Source organism: Aspergillus versicolor (genome assembly GCF_001890125.1).
Source record: "Aspergillus versicolor CBS 583.65 unplaced genomic scaffold ASPVEscaffold_1, whole genome shotgun sequence".
NCBI lineage: Eukaryota > Fungi > Ascomycota > Eurotiomycetes > Eurotiales > Aspergillaceae > Aspergillus > Aspergillus versicolor.
In genome coordinates, this window is record NW_024467524.1 from 561,313 (window position 1) to 581,016 (window position 19,704).

Below are 19,704 nucleotides of genomic sequence, written 5' to 3' on the forward strand. Positions count from 1 at the left end.
AAGAAAAACAAAGTAAACCAACTATAAGAAACTCGTAAAACATGATCCTAAACTTGTTCCGAATTGGGGGAGGTTTGGTTTGCCGGCGTATCATTTTTGTCGTCAACGATCATCCTTTCAGCCTGAAGAGCATCGGAGCTAAAGAAACCCGAGTCAACGCCGCCTGGCTCGGAATATTCAAACATGCCCTTCTGAAGATCGGGATCGGACAGGAGCGCATTTATAATGTCCGTCGAATTTTCGTTATTCTGATTTCCATCTGATCTGGATGGGGAATTGCAGTCTGACGGGAGCCAATCATTCCAGTTGTTATGCGTCGAGTTCCTAGAGTCAAGCCCAAATAATGAGTCTGTGTGGAGGGCAGCATCATCCGAGAAAATATCAACAATCATGTCGTCCATTCCTTGGAAGGCCGCTGTCCCAAAGATATCATCAGACAAATCGGGAAGGTCGGGGAAATTGGAACGAGAGCGCCCAGGTGTTCGACTCTGGCGAGACGCAGATCCCGGGCTGCTCTGAACACGTTGGAGCCGACGTGTAGAGTGGCGAGTTGGGGTGGTATCCGGAGCCCCGTCTCTTCGAGACTTGGCAGCCGGTGAGATAGACGGAAGCGAGTGCCGCTTGTCCCCAACATTCAGGCGTTGGTTTCGACGCTTGGGGGTAGGGCTGACACACATGTCCAGTTCGAACGAGGGACTCTCGAAAAGCCGGTCCAGACCAGTTGCAGCCTGGTTTTCTTTCTCGCCGGATTCTTTATTTGATTCCTGGGAGTTGGAGATTCGCGAGCTTCGCTTAGGGCTGTTTAATACTGACTGGCCTAATGCTTTCAAAGGACCCCCCTCGTTCTGTGAATTAGGAAACAAGACTCTCCTCACTGACTTGGGTGTAAGGTTGTTCTCACCCGGGGCTGAAGCATTGCGAACTGCAAGATTTCTAGCCGGGCTAGATTGAATAGCCCGTTGAAGCGCTTCTGCTGCATCTTTCTCTTGCCAGCGGCTTCCTGCCATATCAGATGACTTCCGGGGCTCCGCGCTATTTGCGCGACGGCGCTTTGCTGGTCGCTCTTGAGCGTCATCATTCTTGTCCTGATCGTCTTCGCCGGTCTTGTTGGCGTCGTTGTCGGGATAGGGGGTGGCGTCATCGTCAGCTGCTGGTGACGATGCGTCTGAAATTCCAGGTGATGATGCGTCCGGTTTGGACGACTCACTTCGGTTGCGGTTGTCGGTCGAGAGTGGGCCACCTCCCCTCCGGTTTCTCGGGGGGCGCTTCTTCTTGTTATAACTAGTTTTGTTCCATTTGTGTTCAGGGCGCATAAACCTAAACTTATGAAGCCAAAGACCACAAGCTTTGGGAAAGTCAGTGTCTGGTTATGAATATTCATCGTGGGGGGTTGTCACTTACGGTTGCAGAGCAAGACTTGAGCAAAATCCTTGTCTGCGTCCACCAGGCTTTTCTTGTAGATCTTGAACTTGGTGACTTTTTCCTGTTCATCTTTATCGACTGTTCGCCAGAAAAACACCAGTGGGTCCTTGGCAAGTTCATTTGCTTCATCTTCGCTGCCCTTGATTTCCTTGGAGTGCGCTCTACGCCAAGTAGGTGTCTCGATGGCGCCACAGTTCTCACAGTATGGCGGAACTTGTCCGTCCCGGATACACTTCTCGAGACGTGCCTGAACTTGCTTAACCTGCTTCATCCGTCTGGCTCCTGCCCCGCTGCGAAGCTTGCCATCTTCGCTCGTGAGTTGCGGACCTGGAGTCTCAGCGGTGCCAATATCGCTGGAGGGTGCTGGCCATTGTCCAGCGATTGGGTCGCTGGCGGGAATTGCGCTAAGAAGTTGCTCCAGTTCACTCTGGGAGATGGGAGCCGGAGCTAGTGGCTTGTGTGTTTGTCGCACGCTAGCGCGCGAAGAAGGTCGTGAAGAGGGCCGTGAGGCTATTTGAGAAGTGCGAGGAGGCGCAGCCGTAACTTCCGTGGCCTGCTGCTGTTGTTTCTGTTGCTCAGCGTGCACCCCACTTACAGGAAGAATCTCAGCTTGGTTCTGTAGCTGAGACTGCCGGTCTGGAACCCCCTCGCTGGCAGAAACATTCGTGGGTTGGGTATCGGGTATTTCAATGGCATTGGCAGGGGAGCTGGCTTGAGCGGCCGAGCGAACAGTTCGCTTTGATCGAGTCGTGTTTTTCGATGCTGGCCTTGCACTGCCGTCAAGTGGAGGGCCGAGCTCATCATCCAATAGTTCATCAATACCACCGCTCATGAAACCAGAATCCAGATCAGCGGCCATGGGCGGAAGAACTGGGCTAGACCTAGTGGGAAACCCGTAATCCAAAACCGGTGGAGAAGACGGCATACTGAAGGATGGCTCAAATAGGCCCTGGTACCGGGACTCCTCTGGAGATGTTGCAGTCGGTTCTACCGATGGATGATCATCGCTCATGGGATACGGCGAGGTATATTGAGTGCTGCTCTGGATTGATGATTCTCGAAGAAGGCTTGGAAGAGGGCGTGCACGGCGGGGTAAACTGTTCATGCCGGAAATGGGAGTAGGGGGCCGGACCGGCTCTTCGCCTGAATTCTGAGCTGCAGAAATGAGAGGGTTGATTGGCGTCGGGCGATGGATCCGAACAGAAGCTGCTGTGCTGGCAGCCACTCTCAAAGAGCTTGGCTGCCTTTCGATATTTAGGTCTGCCTTTCCAGGAGCTTCAGCTCGGTACAATTTTGCTCTTTTCCGTGGCTGTTGTTCACCCGATTCGTCGCAGCTGCCATAACCGGACTGTATCGAATCCCTACGACCAGACCTTGCAAATGCATTAAAATCGGCATCACGCATGGAAGCACTAGATGAAGGGCGGATAATATCGCTCTGGCTCCGTTCCAAATGTGATGGTCGTGATGGCAACTGTTCTTGTTGGGGTTGGGGCTGGAACTGACTCCCTGGGGTCTGGACTCTGCTTGCTATGCTGAGATTTGACTGTGCAGGCGATATGGATCGGAAGGGAGGGTTAGTGGGCATCGACACCGCTTCCCTGGGTGTGGAGCCTGCACTGAGAATCTGGTGGAATTTTTCAATTGCAGAATGATCCGCCGGAGATGGTGCTTGGGCTGCGGCCTGGGATGTAGGCGTCATCACGTCAGGGTTTTGCCGTATGAAGTCCGTCCAGGTCTGGGCATCGAACTCGTGCGGAATAACGTTGCTTAGTTCTCGGTATTTCTGCATGCTCTGCAGGTACTCGCTTTGCATTGCCGTCGGTACAGGCACCAAGCGCAGTTTAACCTCCAGCGTTTCCTGAGCACCCTTTGAAAACAAGCCCAGCACGTTCTTGCAAACACGGCCCGTTACCATTGTCATTGACTGGTGTGCCGGTGCATTGGGAGTTGGGGACGATGACGCCAAAACCCACGATAGCATACCCTGTCCGACGAGTGGCGTTTCATATTCGGAATAATCATAAGCGTAGACGGTATAATCCTGGCCCAGCTGGGCGACCAATTCCGGACTAATAAACACACAGTTAGCAGACAGCTCAAGCATCTGCCGAGCTATAACACCCACCTAGCAGAAACAATGGCTTGAATGCAGGTTTTGAGCTCGATCACTCCAATTTGAGTTTTCTCATCCAGGGCGGCGGTTTGTATGTCAAGGAGATGGGGCCATCGGGCCAAGCAATTCGTTTTATTGTCATTATCGAATGTATAGAGTACCTTGACTAGAGATTCCAAGCCCACTGGTTAGCAGGTCCAGCAAATTAACGGTAGAAAGGTCAAACTTACGCCTCATGGGCCGGACGGAAATCCCGTCCTGAGAATCCATCCCACCAGGTTCTAGATACTTTTCATAAGCAATAACCAGGTGTAGGATTAAGCCAATAGATAGAGTGAAAGTTGTTCGTGTGTTAAAGGTTGGGTGGCCGTGGAGAGTTCGGAGCGTGAGAGACACGAGATGGGAAGAATGCGTTCCACAGCAGCCACAATTGAGCGAAAATGGCCGAAGCAAGGTTCAAAGGTTAGAATCCCACAATGTTTTATCGATCGGCAACTCTTGACGAATTTGACGCCCGTCGACCGGGAGTGTGCAACGGTATGCAACGAGGTCGTAGGAGGGAGCTCGGGAATGTAAACGCGGGACGAGGGAGCAGCGAAGGGAGACCGAAGCGGTGAGGAAGCTAGGAGGGAGGGGAGCCGGTCTTTCTTTTCTTCTTCATCCGACACGTCGAGGAGCTGCAGCTCAGGAAGCAGGGACGGGGGAGTGGTTGGGAGAAATGGATGAATGAGGGAAGATTGAAGAGACGCCCTTGCATAAAAGACGTGAAGCTTCCCAGCAGATCGCGACTGGAAGACGCGCCGCCAAACTGAACGCCCGCGATTCGCGAATTACGGGAGGCGGCCCCACACACGCGGTAAGTCACGTGATTTTTAAAAACAAACACGGCAAACTAGGAAGCCGCCAAGCTTTAGCCTGAACGTGGGAGACCTCGCAACTTCCAACGCCAGTTGAAGGTGGTTTGAAGTCGACAAGAGCAATCGGGTTCCATCAACCCTTCTTATACTGCCAGCGACCGACACAGGCCTCCAGCCTTTGAGGCTTACCCCTCCTTTGTATTAACCATGCGATATCAGATGACTCAGACCCCCCGGGTTCCATGAGGCCATACCAACTCCGACTTGCAACCTCATTGCAGTCTCTTCCACCCACCACACCCAGCAGCTGGAGAGCCAACTCGCCTCCTTTCGCATCTAGTCTTGTCTTCCGGTTCTTCCGGTTCTTCCGCTTATCTGGCTTTTATCTGTGCCATCGCCACGCCTTTCCATCCAATACCGCGGCATTCGTGTACGACACTAGTTTCCATCTATATCCATCACCAAGTGCGGGCTCCGTCCCAGAAAATCAATCTCTTCGTGCTCTTCCATCATTTATTCCTGATTTCATCAGTGCGACCGGGCTTTTTATTATCGCAAGACACCCATCTTTACGTCCAGTCATTATTTTGTCTCTCCCCACCCGTTGAGTCGCGAAACACTGATATCCCACATGTCCACTATGAAACCTCTCGTGGAGGGGCACCTTATCTCAAGGTCGACACAAAGGCAGCCATTCTAATTCTCAATACCAACCGCGGTCTCAAGGAAGAGCACACATCAACCGACCCAGTACCCTGAAGTAGTAGGCCAAACGTCTCAACCGTCCAAGCCAGCCGAACATTGCGCCATGTATCTCCTTGGGCAGTTATTGGAGATTGCTTTGCATGGCTGCTCTAGTCACTCATACAGGCTGCCTCGTCTGCCTAAACTTTTACATTCACGTGATGCTACCCATGCTGGCTAACTTTGAAGCTTTTGGACCCAGGCCTAATATGGCAACCGCCTCTACCGTAGTTCCATCATCAACCGTAGTTCTAACTTCCATGTTCCATTAAGATTGAAGGGAAATAAACGGATACTGTATCCCACCAACGCGGATTCGCTTACATCCCGAAATCCTGGGGAATCACCCCAAAACAGCAAACAAAGCCACTTACCTACTTACTTACCTGTTAGGCAGTTTCAAGGTCGAGAAAAGACATGGTTGCTTTCACAAGCTACTTCTTGCTTTCAGTTGATTATATCACTGCAATCCAAACAAATAATGCAACTTGCCTTTAAAGCATCCTTATGCCACCAGGCTTCATCAAATTATAGTAAAATCCATCACGCACTGGTTACATGTTTTTTTATCACTGGCCTGGTATCAGAAATTCAACCTCATGATCCCCTGAGAGAAGGGTTTTGATGGTTCCTATGTGCACACGCACTTACGACATACCTTGGGTGGTTTTGGATACTAGCCAGGGAGCAAGTCTTCTTTAAGACAACAGACAACAGACAACGACACCAATAAATCTCAACGTTATTCATTTTATTTTATTATTAATAAGGAAAGCTTAAACTCTTCCATTGAAATAAAAACCCTTTGGACTATTGACCCCGTCATACCCCCCCTTCACTCTTTGACCCTTAGTCTGATATTCCGCCGTATACTTAGATTCCTTGGAAAATCCAGACCTCGCTCTCTTTTTTTATTTTATATTTTATCGGCGTTTCTGATAACGATATCAGATTAGCCACGGGTCTTTGCGCGCAGACCATATGTTCAAAGCCTTTCGGGTAGGGAAGGACGGTGGTGCACTGGGTCGATAACTATAGAGTCTTTGGGAGTAGGCCCAGGGTGGATATTAAAGTTGATGCTACGAAAGGGAAAATAGAGGGAAAATAGAATTACTAGCCCGTAGAATGGTAGACATGGTAATGAAATTCAACCTGGAGTTTCAAAATCATTTGCTAATCCGCTCATGGCATCATCAAATTATGCTAAATAACAACCCACGAAAACGAAAAATTATTTACATTAGCGCCTGCCAGGCCAAACAACTTTATTATTTTGTTTCATCAAAAGCCGAACCAGCATCGCTCACAGAGCACTTGCCAGTCCGTTGAAGAACTCCTTGAGACCGTAGGCGCCAGGGTCGGGAATCTTACCCACCCACTCTTCCTCGCCACCAACATACACTGTACGCCCAAGCGAGGCCTTCATGTGCTTTGTGGCTTCGGTGGCTTCCTCTGCAGCCTTGGCGGCAGCATGCACGTCTCTCTTCTCCGCGAGTGTCTTAGCGAAGGGGACAAGTGCGTCGATCATGGTCCGGTCACCCGGTTGAGCAGGTGTGTACTTAGCGAGGGCTGTGATAGAGTACTTCATAGCGGAGCCCCAGACATCGACGTCGGCAGCTGTTGTGGAGCCCTTGTCTTGTTCGCGGAGTCCGTGGACGAGGGCGTTCAAAAAGATAGCGTAGATGGCGCCAGAAGTACCATCCATGGTGTTCTCAACAACTGTTACGATTCGATTGATGGTGTTGATCACATCGCCGTTGAAGTTGATTGAAGTATCATTGATGAGTGCGAGGACAGCTTCGGCACCACGCTTGAGGCCAATGCCGCAATCTCCATCTCCAACAATTGTGTCGTAGCGTGTGATTTCGGGCTCTGCTTTAATGACGTTGTTGAGGGCAGCACCAAGGACTTTGCGAATCTGGGCGATGTCCACTATTATTAATGTTAGCATGGCCATCAGACCTGGTAGTGGGACCTTTAAAAGAAAAATAACATACGCTTCACATTGCTTGGTGGCTGCTCGGCAGCCTTGACCTTCTTCATTTCAACTCCCGGCTTGTTCCGGTACTCCCAGCTCTCGGGGCTGACGGGTGCGGCCCAGCCGATTGCCTCAGCGGGGGCATCAAGGAGCTCAAGGAAGGACTTGCCAGGGCCCAGCCCTGTGTCTGCCAGCTTGAGTAACGAGATGCTGAATCCCATCCCGTTAAGACTAGTGAGGAAGGTGCCCTGGATAACTCGCGCGGGCTTGACCTTGTAGTCTTGGTTGAGCTGGCGATAGACTTCATCGGTGATACCCGACAATTCGAGAGTGCTGACGCCTCCTAGGTTGTTGATCAGAAGCGCAAACTGGTCCTCCGGCTTACGAGTGATATAGGCTCTGTCGGGGTCGTTGTGGTCGAGTAATTGAAGGAGCATTGTCGAAACCAGTTCCACAAGCGTAGCCTTGATCCGGTGAGATCCTGGCTCATTATGGATACCCATGCCAACTTCAACCTCGCCGTGAGGAATGTGGTCATCAGAGGGCTGTCTGCCAGGCACGTGGACGTGCTCTAGAGAGGAACCCACTGAGACAATGTTGGCGTTTGCTAGCTGAGCAGTCTGGTAGACCTCGTCAAGCGAAGCACTGGATAATGTCAGGAAGCTGATCAGACACAGGTAGCAGCAACGGCGGCGACTTACCCTAATTCTGCCAAAGCCCCGACGATCTTTAGGGTAAAGATACCACCTCCAATTCCACGGCGGCCGACTTTACCTCCCTTCAGCTTTCCAACACCAACATCATCATTCATGGCGAAGAATTCGGTTCTGATACCAGCAGCCCGGGACTTCTCTGCGGCCATACCAAAGTTCAGGACATCACCAGTGTAGTTCATGGGGATGATGAGCACTCCATTCTCGTGGTTAACACGCTCCATCGCGGCAATGCGAATCTGCTCTGCAGACGGAGACGCAAAAATAGTCCCCGCCACAGAAGCGTCGCAGAGGCCCTGGCCGACATATCCTCCGAAAGCGGGTTCGTGGCCTGAGCCTCCACCGGTAACAATAGCGACCTTTCCTTTCGTTACGGCTTCGGGCCGGCGGAAAATGACCTTGTGCTCATGGTCGAGGGCGAGAGAAGGGTTTGTGAGTGTCAGGGAGTTTAGGGCAGTTTGCACCAGATGAGTGGGGTCGGAGAAGAAGTGTTTTGCTGGGGAGCGTTAGCGCACAGTTCGGCCTCAGTTCTGGCATATTTTGTGGAGCAATCTGGCTTCACGGTGATCGTGGAGGGGGAGCGATGTGGGGGTGACAGGAAGGAAATGCCAACGAGAATTGGCCGGAATCGCAAATGCGAGAAAGAGGAGACTTGGAAATAACGTACTCTGCGCCATGGCGAACAGTTGGGAGATCAGCGTCCGGGGGACCTGTTATGACGTCGAAGCTCAAGATGGTGGTGGGGTAGGACGATAGTAGAGCCCAGTTATAATTGCAATGCGCAACCAGAAGTTGGAAGACAGTCGTCCAAGAGGCCGGAACACCTTCCTTTATATGTTTGCGCACGCGCCTGTTCCTTGCAAGTCTGGGCAATAATACTCCAAGCGAAGATTCCGGTTATTGCGTGGTTTTCGAGGGACACTATCACGGTGTTGGACAATAGATCAATGCTCAGTCCGGCTCCAGCGGGGAAAAAAAAGTGGAGAAATTTGGCGTGTACTGCAAAGTTGATCTCTCCCCATCAGCCTCTGTTTCATGATCTTGCATCCGGTGGGCATGAAATAGAACGTCTGCCCTTTGTCAATGGCAGGGTGGAAGCTTACCTCGAAATTCAGAGCGGATGCGTTGATGAGTGCGTGAGGGACGCAATTGCAGTGAGAACCACGATGTAAAGTAAAGGTGGAGACGGCGAGAGGGGGACGGATGGAAGGAGTCGAGTATGACAGGGAAGAAGCAAGAGGGGAAATTATAGAGAGCCGAAGAGAGAGAGGGTGAGGGCGCGCTGGATAAATAGGGAAAATCTAAGCACCACCGGCCAAATTCACAGGTGACCGTTTCAAGATGGCGTAACAAGGCATTGCACCTGGCAGAGGCAAGGAGCTCCCGAGGTCAATTGTTGTCGTACCTTTTTTCGTGCTGTCCGTTTTTTTCACGCTCACATGAACAGGTTCGGGTGCATGACCCCATCCATACATCAGGAACTGGAACTGATCTCTCAAATCCGGTAACGGATCGGAGAGAGAGGCGACGTGCCAGCGCTTCGGATTACCTTCTGCGGAGATCCCGCCCAGCCCCGGGTCAATCAGAAAAACGATTGAGTGGGAGTCTGTGGAAGAACGCTGCCTGGGGATCGAGTCCCGGTGGTGAATAATCCTGTCACTCGTGTTTCTTTTTTCTATTTCGACTGGTGGCTTGGGGGGTGGCATAATCCACCCCACATTTCGGTCTCAAGCTCCAGCTCTCACCATTCAGGAGCTGAGCCTATCGCTCTTGCAGACAGTGCCCAAGCATCGGCGACCGGACGCTGGCTCTCATGCAATAGTGTTCAGATAATTACGTACGTCTGGCGCCAATTCAATGACTCTCGCAGTGGTGCTTGGACACGTCACGGAGGGCTCATCGCTGATAGTATTGCCGATTATCGTTGGGCAGGGTAATTGTCAGCACGATAATCTCGACCGTCGCAGGAGAGGTCATGCGACTGAGAAATTGCAGGGGATCTTCATTGCGACTGCTCCGCCGGAGGATTTTCGTGGGACTCCTGGATCAATGCTGTTTCCAGCTGGAGCTGCTCCGGGCTGTTCCAGAAGGTGGATCGAAAAGCTCAGACTTCCACGTGAGCCTCTTGTGGTCCAGACTGTCTCCATCCCGCTTCTGGACTTTCCTCCCCAGGGGCCCAGCACTGCGGTGTGCGGCATACCTACCGCGGAACTCCAAACAAGGGGCCTGCCACACTAGCTTTACGTCGGCCCTGTGATTGATTCTCGGCCGGGATCTACAAGGTCCCTGGGTCCTGGCAGTATGGACGGACTCACATGAGTTCCTTATGGATCATACATTTTAATCTTCACCGGTCGATACCACCGTACCGTGCGTCCAATTACTACGTATTAGCGGAGTGTTCAAATTGGCTGCTTCTGATCTAACGGGGTAAAAATCCGAATCAGAAAAAAAAAGAAGAGGTCCTGCCCGGGATCGAACCGGGATTACCAGATGTGACTCTAATTATGGTATCAGAGTCTGATGTCATAACCATTAGACCACAAGACCTGATTGGTTAGTGTTTTGTTCACAAATTGACTACATAATTCTCAATCAAAATCCACCACTAAAAAAGGCTTTAGCTTCAACTGTCAGTTCAATCCATTGAATCCATTCAATCCACAGCAGCAATCGTCCTATTTAAGGATAGTTGAATGAAGTTTAACAAGTGACTTAAAATTATTTTTTTAACCCATTTCTTAAAGTCCTTCCGGTCTCACTTTCTTTTTTCTCCCGACCGACTTGCAAAACAAAATATGTACAACTCTCGTTATATATAATTCCAACAGCCTACCAATACCCAGTACCTCTCTCTGGAAAATTCGCCAACCGGAAAGAGGACAAATCATCTCAAAGTCTTGGTCAATACCGATCAGACATCAGATTTACGCGGCAAAATCTACTAGCCATGGCCCGGCCCCGGATGATCAGTCTATTATCCGTAAGCGAAAACTCATACTGTTGAAGTTTTCCGAGTGTATATAGGCCAAAAAGAGCCCGAGCTCCTCCGAGAACAAAACACGACAAATAGACAAGACCAAGCACGGGAAGTATCCCTGTAAGTGACACGCCGGCGTACCCTGGAAAGCGAATCCATTCGGAAAAGCAAGTAGATGGCTTGTGGCGTCCAGGCTTTTCCGAACCTAACCGGCTCACCACGCCTTCGCTTCCCCAACCTAGAGAGGAGCGATGTTTCCATTACCCCAAATGTCAACACCCCGCAGATGGTTGACATTGGCGTTCCGGAGAATGGCCGATAACTAAGATCGCGTTTTGTGGAGTTTGCACCCCGGCCAAGAGGTGCCACGACAAGACCGAGGCGCTATAATTTGGAGATGGCAGGGCCCCGCCTTCATAACTGGATAAATGCAGGTATACTCGGGTATCTACCTAACAACAACCACATACCTACTACCAATTACGTCTACATGTGCGCGTATTCTATGAAGGATTGTTCCGCGTAGTCTGGCAGCCTACCCCGCAAATCCCAACCCCGTCTCGTTCCCACAGTTTCCAATACCTCCCGCCCTCGTCTGGCGGAGTACTATCGCCCAGGGACAATTGCCGGACTTGTGCCAGCCCTCGAGATACGCAAACGGCTGCCCTTGTATGGAAATCAGACCCGCAGCAAGGAATACTCAAACTGCACACTACAGTCAACTCATGAGATGAAAAAGCCCATCAGACAAGCTGCAGTTTTACTAGTAGCCTTAACATTAATTCTTGCGCACTGGGAAAGACCTGTCAAGTATTAGTTAATGATCACAGCGCACTCTGTTATTACGATGTACTCCCTGACAGACCTGTATGAAAAGCCGTCTTCCAGGAAACCACTGGTAGGCCGTCTCACAAATTGTTCCGGCCCTAAAGACAAGACAACTTACCCACTCTGGAGTAGGCGTAGTCAGACTCATATCACACCCACCACAACCAAACGTTGCCATCATCCATCACCACCAATCGCCAATTCCAAAAATCTGAAGCAAAAACAAAACAGAACAGAACAAAACGGGATATGAGGTCGTACCCGGGATCGAACCGGGATTACCAGATATGACTCTAAATAAATCAGAGTCTGATGTCATAACCATTAGACCATACGACCGGCGGATGTTTGGTCGCCGGGGGAAAATACACTGTTGAGATCCATGATAGGGCTAACCGCAGCCGAAAGGGGAAATTACGGGTCTTCCCGGCAGTCTCCAGGTCGCGCTAACCAGCTTGTGCCTGGCACTTGCCTTGCCCGTGTGTCAGCGTGTGTAACAGCGGAGTTGGAAAAGTCTTTATTTAAGTTATACTTATATTGATTAAAAGTCAGTGTGTCACAGCCAATACGAAAAAAAGTTCTTGGGAGTAATAGAGGATGATGTCCCCCACAAAAAAGAAGAGGTCCTGCCCGGGATCGAACCGGGATTACCAGATGTGACTCTAATAAGTATCAGAGTCTGATGTCATAACCATTAGACCACAAGACCTTGGTTGTTGTGTTCGGGAATTTTAGTTTAAATTATCAGTACCCGCATACGAATCTAAGGTGCACAAAAACCCCAAGTTAGGGCAGCGCAATAGTGTTCGCCTATAGATAAAGTGTGCCACATTTTACATAGAACAATACACGCATTGAATTGGGAAAGAGTGACCGACTCAGGTCGCCCCTTCTATCTGTATCTAGCAAGGGGCTGGATTGAGGTAGGTCGCACCTTCCTGATATCAATGTTTTTTTATAGAGTAAGAGAGAGTAAGTAGTCAGTACCAATATGATATAAATCACGCCTTTTCAATGTGCGAAAAATCAGTAGCATTTCCCTTATCCTCGACCACGGGCATGATGTTCTTCTCTCTATTTGCTCCCTTATCCTCATCGAACAGAGCAGCCGCCTCCTCCAATGTATGGCCCTTGGTCTCCGGATACCAGAACCATATAGTGGTTGTGATAATCACCAAAAGAACACAGTAGACGATATAATATTTCCATGCTATTGCATCAAGAACAATCGGGTTGACAAATGTGTTGAAGAACAATGCTACCCGGGTACTGTTCATTCCCAGCACTAGACCCTTCGAGCGGAGATCGAACGGCCAGATCTCGCAGGTATAAGAGACGAGGAGGGGCGTGAACGCGATGTCATAGAAGCCGTAGTAGATGAAGAGAAATGGGATCACGGCAATACCCGTTGCTGCAATATTTGTTTGTGCGAAGGACCCCGAGAGAGCTGCGATGATAATATATGAGCATAGCATGCCGACGCTGGAAATGATGAACAGCGTACGGCGGCCGAGGCGGTCGACATTGAAGGCTGCACTGACAGAAAGGATGAGATTCCAGAGTTGGAGGAAGCCAGAGATCATGGTCTGGTTTGTTACGGACGTGATCCCAACGCTTCTAAGGACGGGAGCGAGGTAGTATGAGACAATTCCGACTCCGTTCCATTGGGAGGAGACACCGAGTGTGACTGAGATGAAGGACCGATGGAGGTTTCCACGGCCCCGGAGCAAGTCCATCCACGAGGAGGATTTGCGGTGTTGTGCCTCAAGTGCTAAGGAGTTCACGATCTCCTGGAGTTCGAAGCTGGCGAGAGGTGAGTTTTCATCGCCGCCAGCATGATACTTGACGAGAAATGCGCGGGCTTCTTCTACACGCTCTTTTGATACTAGCCATCGTGGGCTTTCGGGGGCCATGAGGAAGCCTGGGAAGGCGAGTATGGGAAGGGCACATTGCAGTAGGGATGGGATACGCCAGGACCAGTTGTCGGGGACGTTGCGGACACCAAATGTAACCCAGGCAGCAAGGAAGGAACCGACATGCCAGCCGCACATGAACATGGCCGTGATGATACCTCGATGGGTGGGATAAGCAGCTTCTGCCATGAGGATTGGAGCGCAACCTGAAGTAAATGAAGAAGAGCCGCCGATGAATAATCGCCCTAGAACGAACATTGTAGGGCTCTTTGCGGCTGTTTGTAGGGCCACAGCGAGAGCAAGCCACAGAAAGTTGATACCGAGAGTTGTCTTTCGCCCAAAGCGGTCACTGCACCAGGCGACAATGGGATAGAGGACGAAGGATGAGAGATTCTGTACAGCATTCACGAACCCCAACCATGCGCCGGTTGGAGTGTTCATAAACTCCTGCCAACGAGGAAGAGCCTGAAGACCATTCATCAGGGTGCCGTCGTATCCATCGGATGCGGAGAGGAGAAAGAGGCTCAGGAGGGAGAAATTGAGACGGAGAAGGTATCGCTTTCGATACCAGGGAATGTCGTCATTAGGAAGTACCCTGGCCAGTTCAGCGCCAACCGACCTGACTTGAATGTCCTTGTAGGCCATGATAGACGTGGAAAGAAATATTCGAGTTAGGCGCCTAATTTGGACGGCGGTCGGAAGTGAGACACGAGCCTTCTTAAGTTCCTAGACCACGGCCTCCATGCAGTTGAGATTGAGCAAGCCGAAACCTGAATCCCTGTGGTGTCTGGGGGTGAACGGGGCATGATGGACCGGCACCCCATGGGGGAATTGAATGACCTTGCGGGGATGGGAATGGGCAATCACAAACCCAGGCCTGAACTGGAAGACCAAAAGAGGCAGATTAATGAATGATTGAACGGGATGGAGACTACGGCAAGGGTTCCGGTGCCGTCTCCCACCGGAGGATCATGGCTCCCCTGGCCACGGGGAGAGTCGGCCTTCTATGCATCTAGGCAAGTTGGGCGATACAGAGTGGCGATCTTGTTATGATTTGGAATTTTGAATAAATTCATGTCTCGTTATTATTGGGGAGTTAAGTTCTTGTGAAACATTTTATTGACATTGAATCTAAAACTCTTTTATAATTCATACACTTGGGAACGCCGCCTGCAGAAGCATCTGCATCAGGTCGACGTCCTGTCGGGCGTCCTCGATCGTTGTTTTAGGCTCACTTCCCTGGACGATAGACTCGTGCCACGCCTTTAGCTCTACCGTATAGTTATCCTCGTACGTGGCTCGCACGTTGCGCTCTTGGTAGCATTCCTCCCCACGCGGACCGGTTGTTTTCTCACGCACCGTCATTGTCGTTGGTAACCCTTTAACATATGGAGTATCGTAGTTGATGCGTACAATCTTGTCTTGCCCGTAAATCTCGATGTGAGCGTCAAAAATAGGGACTTGATTGATCCCGGATTCATAGACAACTGGGAATGACCCGTAGTCAAAAGTTGCTGTCCAGATAGGAGGTTTCAGCACCGCAGCCATTACGCTTTTCGGCATCCCAATAGCCTCCCGCATGGCAGATAAATCATGTGTCCCCAGACCACCCAGTATCATCAGCATCCGACGTGTCTCGTCATTGGCAATGACTCCGAAAGCAGCTAGAGCCTCATCTGAAGCCGTTCGATCCTTATCATGTAGAGCTTGTGAGTCTTCAGGGGCGTAATCGTCAAATCGCTTGGGGTATGTTCCTGACTGTCCAACGAATGCTGCGTTGGGTCCGATGATATCGTGGACCCGAGCGTATAGAATCTGTGAGATTCCCCCAATCTCTGCGATGGCGTCAAGGAAGCTAGGCGCATAACGTCGCATGTATCCCACCATCAACTGGCCCTTGGAAGCCTTTTCTACAGCCTGGAGTTTCTCGATGTCTTTGTAAGAGCTGGTGAGCGGCTTCTCGACTAATACTGATTTGTCGTTCTTTAGGGCAAGCAGTGCATGTTCGGTATGATAAGCAGACGCATTGCAAACCAGAACTGCATCGACTTCGGGCGAACTACACAGTTCTTCGGCAGATTTTGTAACCTTTGGAGGATTTCCGGCCACCTTGCGTTGACAGTGTTGTAGAGCGCTTGTGGAGATATCGCAGAGGTAGGTGACTTGAAAGTAGTCGGACAGAAAGTTGAAGGTTGGAATGTGTGATACCTATCTGTCAATTAGAAAAAAATAAGCTGAATTGAACCTTTGAAGCTGTCTTGCCTGGGCGATTTCACCACAACCGATCACACCAACGCGGACGATGCCTGAACCCATCTTGGATAGCAAGTGAGGTATGGCAACGGAAGGTTAGCGGCGACATTGGCAAGAACTTGGGGGGCATCTCAATTTAAAATCGGCAATTGAGCAGCCCCGCATTGTCTTGTCATGGGAGCTTCGAGAGTGTGTTACAATCAGTTGGAGTCTGTTGCTTTTTCTTTTGTGCTTTCGAGCGGGGAAAACCGGCAACCTTCCTACAACTCCCTCCATCATCCTGCATACATCGACGTTGGTACCTTATGGGTTTTCTCTAGGCTGTGATTCGCATTTTCCATCCAAGCGCCTCGAAGCCCACCTCTCGAATATGCAGCAAATGAGTCCTCACCGAAGCGTTGAGGACGCAGATGGTGCCGGGGATCCCCCGGCTGCAAAGAGGCCTCGAGTCAGCGCACCACGCAGTGCGTATCCTCGCAGACGGGCTGTGGCGGCCTGCCAGCTCTGCCGCATGAGAAAGGTACTGCGGATACTGGATAAATCTGATACAGAATGGCTAATTAGGCCGCCAGTCTAAATGTGACAACCAGCGTCCTTCTTGTGGCACATGCACTTCACTGCAATTCCAATGCGTCTATCAGGATACCTCCACAGACTTTTCCTCGTAAGGCCCCTGGTCCGCTCTTCGTGAAGCTACCCTAACGATCTTCCAGGTTTGACCCGGCGAGCCTTGCCATTCTGGATCGCGTAAATTATGCTATCCGGCTGATAGAACAAAGCCCCGGCACTCCGCGCACTTCATTTCCCGACACCCCGGGTGGTGCGAGAAACGTCCCACAGGAGTCTGGGGAAAGTGCCGGCTCTAATTTGACGCTAACAACATCTCCCAGCGAAACGATTTACAAGAGTACAGAATATACATTTTTGCTAGAAGCACAGCAGCTTCAGGCAAAGTGTGCGAGCGGCCGTGTTTTAAAATGGCCCTCTCTTAGTGGTCTTTGTGACCCGAACGAACTCGACAAGTTGTTCTTCAACCCGTCCTGCCCTGAAGAGACCGTGGAGCAAGGAGTGTCATCTAGGGGTCGTGGAATTCGCGAGGAAGACGTTCCTTTACTTGTTGAGAATTTCTTGGAAAACGTTCACACGAAGAATCCAATCCTGGACCCCCACGAGCTGAGAAATCTGTCTCGCCGTATCGAGGAAGATGGTTTTCGATGGGATGGACCGTCCTGCTTGATTCTTATCACATGTGCCTTGGGAACAGTCGCCAGGCCTTTCTGTCTTGATACTCCGGGACCTCAAGATAGGTCCCATCAGGACGGCCGCGACTATGTTACTGCCGAATCATACTACAATGCGGCACGCAAGCGAATCGGCTTACTAGGCCCTTCGATAATCGCTATTCAATGTGCGTTCCTCGTCGGTGTTTACGAAATGTATACAATGCGACCCCTACGAGCTTCACTATCGTTCAACCGAGCCTGTACCTATTTTCAAACCCATCTGAAATCCTCATCATTCAACCAGTCTGTTGAACAGTCATCGGAGACAGTCAGATCTCGCCTTTACTGGTCCTGTCTGAAGTCAGACTGTGAAATGAGAGAGGAAATTGCGTTGCCACCAACAGAATTGGCCAAGGTAGAATATTCCGATGCCTTCCCTTCTCCCCCGGAGAGTGTATTGTATCCAGATGGTGGAACTCAAGTCGGATCAACCACAAATTTGGCTGCCAGCTCGGAACGCAGTTGGTACTATTACTTGTCAGAGGTTGCAGGCCGGCGAATGCTAAACCGCATTACTGCCACACTGTACCCTTTGGACCCAGACGAATGGACAAAAATGCCTATCCATAACCTTCAGCGCATTGCTGAGGAGCTCGATGCTCAGGCCGTTCAATGGCTGGAGAACTTTCCGCCCATGTTCCAATCTAATGGCGCCGACACTGCAGATGAACTATCATATTTCCTCCACGCGCGGTACCTAGATCTCCGTGAGCGAATTTGGCGACCCTTTTTGTATTTGGCGGCACACTCCAGCCCCCGGGATCCGAATATGCCGATATATGCGCAGAATGCTAACCTATGCCTGGAGAATATCTCTAACCATCTCCGCAATTGTTTCACTAGACATAGGCACCATGGATCCTGGTTTGCAGCACGCAATCTTTTTACCAAAGGTCTCCTGGTGCTGGTGGCTGCGAGGAGCCAGAACATTGCGATGCCTTCAGATTGGACTACAATGATGGACAATTGTATCGCGGGCATCGCATACTGGGAAGACGAAGCCCCAGATTTGCGCACTGCAAGACTTGCTCTTCAGCATATCTACCAGTCGGTTAACCCGCCCGTACCAGCATTTGGAAGCCCGACTCAGTAAATGTATGCACTAGCCTAATGCATCTTGGTTCGTTTGGTTATACTTCGGCTCGCTGCTGGGACCCACCTGGGCAAGCCTGCCGGGGAGACACGGACTTAACGCCATTTCTTGCGGGGATAGCAGCCGCTTCTCCGCATACAACGAGGCTGATGCTTCGGGACATCTTACACCGTACACTATCCATGCTGTCTTGGCTCCCTTCGTAACCTCTATGAGAAGTGGGGTGCTCACCGATAAGCTTGTCATATAACCTGACCATAGCCCGACTTTAATATTGCTGGAAGCCCTCCACTTTTACTAAACAAACCGAAAGTCCGTCAATTTCGTCCTATAAACGAATTAGCCCTAATAACGAAGTACAATGGGTTCTACCGACACTCGCCTTCCGACCCTCCGTTGGGGCATAATCGGTAAAACTACTGCCTCAAAACTCTCGTAATAATACTAACAGCCCCAAGGAACGGGTCTCATCTCCTCCTGGTTCACAAAAGACATAACCACACCTCGCAAATCCACCTCCGCAACGCACAGCATCCAGGCAATCGGCTCCTCCTCGCTCGAAAAAGGCAACGAATTCCTCACAACACACCTGCCAGCCCTTTTCCCTAAACCAACTGTCTACCCCGACTATAAGGGCGTTTACGCCGACCCCGCTGTCGACATAGTCTACATCGGCACCCCCCACGGCCTCCACAAACAGAACTGTCTCGACGCAATCGCTCACGGAAAACACGTCCTGTGCGAGAAAGCATTCACACTAAATGCCTCTGAAGCGCGCGAGGTTCTCGCCGCCGCAAAGGCCAAGGGCGTTTTCATTATGGAAGCCATGTGGACGCGATTCCACCCGCTAACGTCCAGCCTGCGTCAAGCCCTCTACACCGACAGGGTAATCGGCGACGTGCGCCGCACGTTCTGCGATTTTGGGCTCGACAAGGATATCGCTTCGTTGCCTGCTGACTCGCGACTTAAAGACCCCAGAATGGGCGCAGGGAGCTTGCTGGATATAGGCATCTATGCGTTGACTTGGGGCTTACTTACCCTTGATTCGGAGGTAAATGAGAGGCCGCGTGTGAGTGCGACTCAGACGCTTAGGGATGGGATTGATGTTGCCTCGTCTTTTATACTCCATTACCCAACCACAGGACGCCAGGGTATCCTGACGTCCACAACGGAGGCTAGGACGCCGGGAGTGTTTATGAGGATTGAGGGAAGTGAGGGATACATAACTGTCGAGGGACCAGCGGCGTCAGCGCCGCGTGCTTTCACGGTTTATCCTAAGATTGGCAGTGCGAGTACGAGTGCGGAGCAGGAAGGGAAGAGGTATGAGTTTGAACCGGAGGGGATGGGATTCTACTTCGAAGCTGATGCGGTGGCGGGGAGTATTAGTCGGGGGGAGAAAGAGAATGAGACGATGAGCCATGGCGAGACGGTAAGAGTTTTGGAGATTTTGGATGTGATTAGGGCTCAGGGTGGGGCGAGGTTTCCTCAGGAGGAAGAGGCTTAGAGCTCATATTATATAGGTAG

General features: G+C 50.9%; 6 protein-coding genes and 3 non-coding genes across 9 annotated transcripts; 2 read left to right on the forward strand and 7 right to left on the reverse strand.

Moving 5' to 3' along the window:
- Positions 1-47: 47 nt before the first annotated feature.
- ASPVEDRAFT_77765 (putative GATA transcription factor (Ams2)) lies at positions 48-3,775 on the reverse strand (the record flags this gene model as incomplete). Its single annotated transcript, XM_040816441.1, has 4 exons — positions 48-1,345; positions 1,402-3,494; positions 3,551-3,704; positions 3,769-3,775. The coding sequence occupies 4 exons, from the start codon at positions 3,773-3,775 to the stop codon at positions 48-50; spliced, it is 3,552 nt and encodes a 1,183-aa protein (XP_040661756.1).
- Positions 3,776-6,238: 2,463 nt separating this feature from the next.
- Positions 6,239-8,809, reverse strand: ASPVEDRAFT_66952 (putative dihydroxyacetone kinase (DakA)). Its single transcript, XM_040815919.1, has 4 exons — positions 8,498-8,809; positions 7,819-8,326; positions 7,137-7,762; positions 6,239-7,071 (listed from the first exon to the last, which is right to left on the reverse strand). The coding sequence occupies exons 1-4, from the start codon at positions 8,505-8,507 to the stop codon at positions 6,443-6,445; spliced, it is 1,773 nt and encodes a 590-aa protein (XP_040661757.1). The 5' UTR covers positions 8,508-8,809; the 3' UTR covers positions 6,239-6,442.
- Positions 8,810-10,290: 1,481 nt separating this feature from the next.
- Positions 10,291-10,380, reverse strand: ASPVEDRAFT_t32. Its single transcript has one exon. It is a non-coding gene; the product is annotated as a tRNA-Gln (tRNA).
- A 1,510-nt stretch (positions 10,381-11,890) lies between these two features.
- ASPVEDRAFT_t31 lies at positions 11,891-11,977 on the reverse strand. Its single transcript has one exon. It is a non-coding gene; the product is annotated as a tRNA-Gln (tRNA).
- Positions 11,978-12,259: 282 nt separating this feature from the next.
- On the reverse strand, positions 12,260-12,347 carry ASPVEDRAFT_t30. The gene has a single exon. It is a non-coding gene; the product is annotated as a tRNA-Gln (tRNA).
- A 292-nt stretch (positions 12,348-12,639) lies between these two features.
- Positions 12,640-14,196, reverse strand: ASPVEDRAFT_119358 (uncharacterized protein; the record flags this gene model as incomplete). The annotated part of the gene is made up of 1 exon (XM_040805689.1): positions 12,640-14,196. The coding sequence occupies one exon, from the start codon at positions 14,194-14,196 to the stop codon at positions 12,640-12,642; it is 1,557 nt and encodes a 518-aa protein (XP_040661758.1).
- A 458-nt stretch (positions 14,197-14,654) lies between these two features.
- ASPVEDRAFT_35309 (Gfo/Idh/MocA family protein) lies at positions 14,655-15,992 on the reverse strand. Its single transcript, XM_040810967.1, has 2 exons — positions 15,814-15,992; positions 14,655-15,759 (listed from the first exon to the last, which is right to left on the reverse strand). The coding sequence occupies exons 1-2, from the start codon at positions 15,865-15,867 to the stop codon at positions 14,701-14,703; spliced, it is 1,113 nt and encodes a 370-aa protein (XP_040661759.1). The 5' UTR covers positions 15,868-15,992; the 3' UTR covers positions 14,655-14,700.
- A 91-nt stretch (positions 15,993-16,083) lies between these two features.
- On the forward strand, positions 16,084-18,590 carry ASPVEDRAFT_181215 (uncharacterized protein). Its single transcript, XM_040808872.1, has 3 exons — positions 16,084-16,324; positions 16,377-16,468; positions 16,518-18,590. Exons 1-3 carry the CDS (start codon positions 16,175-16,177, stop codon positions 18,178-18,180), a joined length of 1,905 nt encoding a protein of 634 aa, XP_040661760.1. The 5' UTR covers positions 16,084-16,174; the 3' UTR covers positions 18,181-18,590.
- Positions 18,542-19,684, forward strand: ASPVEDRAFT_77770 (Gfo/Idh/MocA family protein; the record flags this gene model as incomplete). The annotated part of the gene is made up of 2 exons (XM_040816442.1): positions 18,542-18,590; positions 18,639-19,684. The coding sequence occupies 2 exons, from the start codon at positions 18,542-18,544 to the stop codon at positions 19,682-19,684; spliced, it is 1,095 nt and encodes a 364-aa protein (XP_040661761.1).
- Between the last annotated feature and the right edge of the window lie 20 nt (positions 19,685-19,704).